The sequence below is a fragment of the Sparus aurata genome, chromosome 9 (genome assembly GCF_900880675.1).
Source record: "Sparus aurata chromosome 9, fSpaAur1.1, whole genome shotgun sequence".
Taxonomy (NCBI): domain Eukaryota; kingdom Metazoa; phylum Chordata; class Actinopteri; order Spariformes; family Sparidae; genus Sparus; species Sparus aurata.
Window position 1 is genome coordinate 5,657,205 of NC_044195.1, and position 7,641 is coordinate 5,664,845.

The 7,641-nt window shown below is 37.3% G+C and overlaps 1 protein-coding gene across 10 annotated transcripts in view; it reads right to left on the reverse strand.

Annotated features, from left to right (window-relative positions):
* Positions 1 to 6,819, reverse strand: part of pikfyve (phosphoinositide kinase, FYVE finger containing) — a 31,138-nt gene extending 24,319 nt beyond the window's left edge. For 5 of the 10 annotated variants that reach the window (XM_030429210.1, XM_030429207.1, XM_030429209.1 and 2 more), the window contains exons 1-3: positions 6,003 to 6,105; positions 4,206 to 4,402; positions 646 to 813 (exon numbers count right to left, since the gene is read on the reverse strand). In XM_030429210.1, the coding sequence (XP_030285070.1) occupies positions 646 to 813; positions 4,206 to 4,402; positions 6,003 to 6,046 (409 nt within the window). In that variant the 5' untranslated portion in view covers positions 6,047 to 6,105. Of the gene's footprint in view, positions 1 to 645; positions 814 to 4,205; positions 4,403 to 6,002; positions 6,112 to 6,676 lie in introns of those variants that run through there. The other 5 variants (XM_030429212.1, XM_030429211.1, XM_030429206.1 and 2 more) reach the window with 4 other exon arrangements.
* Between the last annotated feature and the right edge of the window lie 822 nt (positions 6,820 to 7,641).

The window sequence follows — 7,641 nt, forward strand, 5'->3', positions numbered from 1 at the left end:
CAAAAGTCACTTCACTTCTACAGCTGGTCGAACGTGTAGAATCCAGTGACAGAAAGTGTGTAAGCAACATATTTTTTCGCAGTTTCAGTGTGTGTTGATGACAAAGCTGAATTCAAGAGCTTCAAGATCAAATCAGGGAACTGGAGGTCAGTGGGAGACAGGGTCTATTGTGTTATCAGTGACCCTTTGATTGGTTCATTCACTACAACACAGAGGTTTTAAAAACACTGACAGTGTTTAAAATGACAGATCATGCAATCAACAAATGTGTGTAGCGAAAGAGAGCCAGATGGAATAAAATAAAAAAATGAAACTGTATATATCCACTGTATATATCCTGAATATAAGCCTTAGGTCATTTTATCACAATCAAGACACTGAGAGTTTTATAATAAATGTATACATAACAAGAAACATATAAGCCTACTTTACAAGCTGCAAACATTCAGCAAGACTGACAAAGTGCTACTTTTAGAGAATACCTTACCCCAATAGCTGGAAACGTTGTGTAATCCCACACAAAAATGCAATAAGAGTTTCTTGGAAGGTATATCCACCACAAGCCTGTTTCCTCCTACTTTTCTATCTGTTTAAACACACACAAGCCTCAAAAAGCAACATCTGTACTCTGTGTGTGTGCTTTACCAGAGACAGTGGAGGTACGTCGAAGGAGGTCTGGGTGCTGTTTCCGGTGCGTCCTCGAACCGTAGAGTGAGTGGGAAGGACTGGAGGACCAGCTCCTCCTGTCTGATTGAGGAGAAGGGGATGGCACATCTGGCTTCTCTGAAACAGTTGAGGGAGGACGTCCCTCTTCTACACACACACACACACACACACACACACACACACACGTGTCATCAGGAGCAATCTGGGGTTCAGTATCTTGCTCAAGGATACTTCGACATGCAGCATGGAGAACCAGGGATTCGAACCAGCGACTTTCCGATTACTGGATGACCCTCTCTACCTCCTAAGCTACAGCCACACTTTTTTGTGTCAATGAGGTACAGTATATTTATACTGATGCAACTTAAAACACATCAGCATTTATTAAAAACGTGTCAACTTTGTGGTGGGTTTAATAAGCAGCTGACTTTTTCATTTTTTCAAATCCAACTGTTGAATTCTCAGAGAGTCTTTACATATTGTACATCTCTTCAACAACGTCTAGTCAGTGTCTCAGAGTGTGCAGGTGGTGGCGTCCTTCTTGCACCATTTCCTTGTGATTGCCTTTTTGGTTACCACTAAGAGAACTTTACTAAGACACTGGTCCTCAAGTTTTATATTTTCTCCTATTAGACTATCTTAATATTGCAGAACACAGGACTTTGGTAATTCATAACCTAATATCACCTCTAACTCCACCAAAACATCATGCCCAAAGTTTTGCATTTTCACATTCCTAAAACAAAGTCCTGCATCTTCTCTATACACTCCTTGTGGTTTAATGTTGTACCTCTTATTTATTAAATCAATCACCCTTGGATTTTTCAAATTTCTATTTTGAGTTGACGAAGACCTAGTGAGGAAACATTTGAGTCTTTCTCACTGCTCTCTGAACCCTTGTGGAACCTGCATCACAAATTGAAAATACTATTTGCTTCATTTATCAGCTATAAAATTCACCAATACTTATAATGGGCCAGTAACGTAATATTCTCAATATCAGTATCATGCATCCCTAGTTGTAGCATTACAGTGTCACAATCAATATTTGGTTCAGTGGTTCATCTTTTATTGGTTCTCCAAATTATATTCCTTTTTGAATCTTGATCCATGAGCTGAGAACTTTTACCTCCCTACTTGCTACTGCAAAGTTTCAATACATTTATCAAGGATGTTTTTGTGTGGCCAAGAGAGGAGGCGGAAGAACCACATCAGAAAATGAACCTTGTCTCCTCTCAGCATCTCGTCAGCACTTTTCACCGTCAGCGGTCACATCAAAGCAGAGACAGCAAAAAAGCTAAACTTACACACTTCTGTAGTAATCAAGTTCTCTAAGTGAGTGACAGTTCGGTAGAGTCAGTGCACTTACATGACATTATATTGTTTATCAGCTCTGCAAATAATCATATTGTGACAAAAGTCTAACAAGGAGTGATTGTAGTTCATAATGGTCACTTCTAGGGGAATCATAACTTAACTGCTAAATTCATAAATTCATAATGCATGAAATAGTTGCCTTTTATGCAAATGTATCTAGAATCAATTCATATCAATACAAACGTGCCTGTTATGGCTTTTAAAACGTAGAGAATTATTTGCATCTCTGCTCTGTAATGTAGATATCAAGCATTTTGATAAAATAAACTCAATTTTAAAATTGATGAAACTTTTTAAAACCTTTTTTGTTCAAACCTTTTTTGTTTCTATCTTTTCTAACACAATTAAAATATTCTATAAAGCATTCTTCTTGTAATCTAATCTGTAATGTCAGCGTGAGGTCACTGCTGCCACAGTGAGGGGAGGAGTGTTGTTCAGAGTGCAGGACTTCAGAGGCTGGACTAAAAACACGTGAGTCATGTGGCTCACTAGTTCCCGACACGGTCCAGGCAGGCCATCTCTATCACATGACTGCACAAGACGGTAGTTAAATGCCCTGACGTCTGTAAACTGCTACAGAACACTGGTCAGGATAGGTGTTAACATACTGTAGTGTTCCATGTGTTTTTTGCTTTATACATTTTTTATGCTTTAATTTTTTATATCAGTGAGTAAAATAATTTGATGTTCTACTAAATAAGGCCTTGACCTTTGTGAACAGTTAATAAATCAGTAAACTGTCTCATAACAAGATTAACAATTATAGCACTGCACATAACTTAACTGCACATACTTTAAATTCACTCTAAAGGACATTCATGGTCACTTTTTACTTTTCTTCAAACATCAGAATCTAATACCTAAAGGAGTTTTTTAGTTTGTGAAGTTTAAGATAAATTACCTCATCTATGTTCATTTTACTAGATTTAACACGCCTTAAATGTCTGACCCATAGGGGCAGTTGGTCTATTACTTCTAATATGGTACAAAACTTTATATCTAGGAAGAAAGCATTAGTATTAGTTAGCATTTGTGTGTGATTCTTAAACTGCATGAATCATATACAGTATGCTGTAAGACAAGGACTACAGTCATGTTTATGCAAAATCCCAAGCTTTAAGCACTGAATCAGCCAATAGTGAGCCTCCAAAGGTTACTTTTGATTAAAGGATAAGTGCACATTTCTTGTTTTGTTGGGGGACCAATCCCTAGTCCTTGTTGTGTACAAAAACACATTCACACTTCAGCTGTGTATGTTAGTCTATGTGAAGATGGGATGAACTTGAAAATGCTTTTTTTCTCTTTTTGTGCGCCCCTCAATGCAAATATATTAATTATGCACTTCTTTTAGGAACCACAACCAGTTGAAACTAGAAACTAAAAATTAAGTGCGGTAGAGTTCATTTTTTTATTTATTTATTGTATGGTCTTTACCTTGATAGGACAAAGGTGAGAGGGAGGGGATGACATGAAGCAAATAGGCCATGGGTCGAAATTGAACTCTAGGCTACTGTGGTGAGGAGTGTTGCTTACGTAGGAGCCCTTGCTCTTTACTGCAGAGGTTTCACTTTGGGATCATCAATAAATTACTGTTTGAATGAGACAAAACCATTGTGCTGTATTGCCCTTTACAGTGTAAACTAAAAAGGCACTCAGTAAAGTGCATACTGTGACGCAGTCCCCTTTTGTGTCAGTTATAGATACTGGTCACCGAAATACACAAAATTTTATTTTAATCAAGATCCATCCATTCACATCTCCTCTACACTCACCCTGAAAAATGTCAATCGCGCAGTGTTAAAGAAAAACATTCCTGGATCCATCCCTTCATCCAGATCTGCACGTTAGATAATGGGGTCTATTCTGGACCGAGACCCATCCTCCATCCAAATTTGTGCTGACCAACTAACCAACCAACCAACCAACCAACCAACAACAACTCACTAACTCCATGGCAACATAAAACTTTAAGTTTATATCCCCCTGAGCCGCCACATTATAGAAACTGCTTGTCTGATGGGGTCCCAAGAGTGTCAGCCTTGGAAGATCCCTGGACTAAACAGTACATCAGCAACACAACACCTTCACACAGATAGAACAAAACATTGGTATTTAGTGTTTAATAATATGACTACATCTACGTGCTTGTGTGGGTTCCTGACCTTTGTTGTTGAAGCGAAACAGGCTGACAAACGAGCTGTATGCGGACCGGAGTGGAGGCTCGTCCTGCTCCGGTGTCAGTGGTTTGAAATGTGTCAGGTGGGAGGGGCTTGAGGGCGAGATGACCGGTGGCTCTGTGCTCCAGTCTGTCGAGGATGACGACGAGGACTTGTCATCAGCAGCCATGTCACTGCTGGTCCTGCGACAGAGGGGAAAAATATCTTAGGAATGTGTAACTGATGAACCTTCCTTACACGGTAAAAGGATGCTTAATCAATTTGTGACATCTTTTCAGGTAGACTCACATCAGTCAGTGGTCCAGTCCTGGAACAGATGGCTAGGTCTGCCATAAATCAGTTTTGGCACCGTGAACCACTACAGTGCTTTCATACGCTGAATTTAATATCATCATCAAATTCAGAATTTAGATTTTTACAATATTAGTGAGGTAACAAAAAAAATTCTGTGATTCCACTTCAATAACTGAATGAACACGCAAGTCTCAGAGGGAAATAAGGTGGCAGTGTCCACCACATATAAAAAGTAAAACAGTATACATTTTGTTGTCCTTTAAGGTCAGTTTGTATTATTATTACTCTTCTTCTTCTTCTTCTTCTTCTTCCTATTATTATTATTACTATTATTCAGTGACTAAAATGAAGAGATTTTGTTTATTTAGTCTGTTTGGAATTTTAAAAAAATCTGCCCACAAAACTACATAGTGGACAGTTAAGACTGGGCATCAAAATCTTATCTCTCAATATTTCTAACCAAATACCTTGACGTCAATATTGTGACAATACTGAAGGGTTGACTACTGCTTACTACTACTACTACTACTATTACTACCACTACTATCAATACTGCGACAAAATATTCACATGAAATTTGTGATAAATATTCATCAGTAATAGGGAGATAATTTCTAAGTAGGTAAAGGCAAGTATTAGAACAAGTAGAACAGTCTGGTAAGTTCAGAAAATCACATCACTTCACTGTAAGTGCAGCTTCAGAACCAGAAAAAGACAACACTTAAACAACATAACCATATAACGATATCCAAAATCTAAGACCATAATTTAGTTTTATATCACGATATCTATATTAAAGCAATATAATGCCCGGCCCAAATTTCTGTCATTAAAACTGTGTCTACAAAACTGCACACAGGAAGTCACTACACCCAATGTGAAAATCGACTGTTAGTGGTTGAAAAATCTGTTGCAAAGCATGGGAATGACCAAATAGGAAATGCAGGTGCGGTAAGCTTAATCAATAACCAACACAATTGTTTTACCGGAATTAGGATTGCATGTAAATTATGACACTTGTGGCCCTGTACATACTGAACTATTAGCAATGAACAGTGATAACATTATGATAAAAACCAGAAAATTTCACCGCAGCATGTTACATAACCTTATATGTTTCAATTAACAGCTTTTCTACAACATTATTATAACCATAGGATGGCTTTACAAGAGATTGGTCTGATTCTGGCTCCTAACCCTTACTATCAGAAAGGAAAAAAACTATATTTTTCCGTGATTCTGAAATGTATGTTTCCCCTAATCCGGATATAGATCGTAGTTAGCCAGCAGCCAATATGACATGTTCTTAATCCACACAGTACTGCTACAACATACAAATAACCATATGACACCGGACCTATCACAGGACTGTCCGACAGATCAGTTGGCTGATAACGCTATATAGTCGATACTCTGAACTTCAGTTCTGCTTCATTTAAAAAACTATGTATAAACAAGGATACCCCTTCACATCTCCTCTACACTTACCCTTTGATGAAGGCTACAGACTTCGAGTTTGCAATGCATGCCATTTTCGATCATGTGTGAAGGAAATAGCAGAAGTAGCAGCATCAAAATTCTCCACCCCATCATGTGATCATAACAGGCCGTAGCATGACTGCTGTCTCCTGACCATTTGACAGCTAAGCACTATGCACTCCACACTGTAACACAGTGTTTTACATGGCTAATATACACGGCATATATCATGTTTACTATTACTTGCATGCGTTGATAGTCTGCAGACAGATGACCCTATAGACTTTCAATAGTTCAACCAGTGGATGTGCCTAAATCGGCGAGCAACTGGCTTGTGAGCTAGCTATCATCTGTATGGTTCTTCAACTGGCTAGATCATTTAATTGCACTTTTTATAATTACATTTATAACGTTCCGTCATTGTATTTGCAATATAATGTAAATGTTGTGCATATTATCAAATGTTTTATTACAGGCAACTTCTTGTAACACAAAATAACCAACATAGGGTTAGCCAACTAGCTTAGCGACATGTACAGTAGAACAGCTGTATGTAGCCAAGCTATCTAGCTAATGGTAGCCTCCTATGCTTGCTAGCCGGAAGGCTTCAACACCCTTATTCCTGGAATATTTGAGTCATATAATGTGACTAAAATGCCATGACAGCAAAAAATGTGAATTACCCGTTCAGTATATGAATCTGACATCAATGTATGAAGCACTCCGACTTCGAAGTCATCTGTAAAACAACAGAATAAAGCCGACTCCCGTACACAAGCAGCCCTGACGAATCGAAACCCGCACTCAATCCAACTCAACTGTTTTGATCAGGAGAAAAGGCAACAAAGATCACACTCAGAAATATCGATTGAATGGTTCTGTTCTCAAGATAGGATGCCTTTAAAATGGTGGGCACTACTTATCGGTCATTAAAAACATCGTTCATTATGGATTTAATACACATACACTGCTGGGAAACCTATAGTCCAGCAGTAGACCACTGTTTATGTTGTGATAGGGCCTCACACTTCTCTGTGACTTCACATGTGTATGTATGTATGTGTGTGTGTGTGTGTACATATATATATATATATATATATATATATATATATATATATATATATATATTTATATATATATATATATATATATATATATATATATATATATATATATATATATATATATGTATATGTATATATATACATATATATATATATCTATATATATCTATATCTATATATATATATATATATATATATATCTATATGTATATCTATACATATACCATATATCCATATACTATATATATATATATATATATATATATTGTCAAAATAGTTGAGATCCATTTACTCCTGTCTAATGTAAATACCAGTATGTACACACACACGGAGACAGTGTCAAGAAAGTTGAGAGTCATACACTCCTGTCAGCCACAAATACAAGAAAGGGACATTATACTTTGTCCTGAAATGATTCTGCAATATATCAAAACTTTGCTTGCTGCATTGTGTTTGCCATAAATTAATTGGAAAGTGTTAAACCATTACATTAAAGGTGTGTTGAAATAGGAAGTGAAGAGGAAAGGGCAACACGGGGTGTCTGTGAAAAAGAGGAAGTGTTACACTCAAGGCTCTGTCTGTCA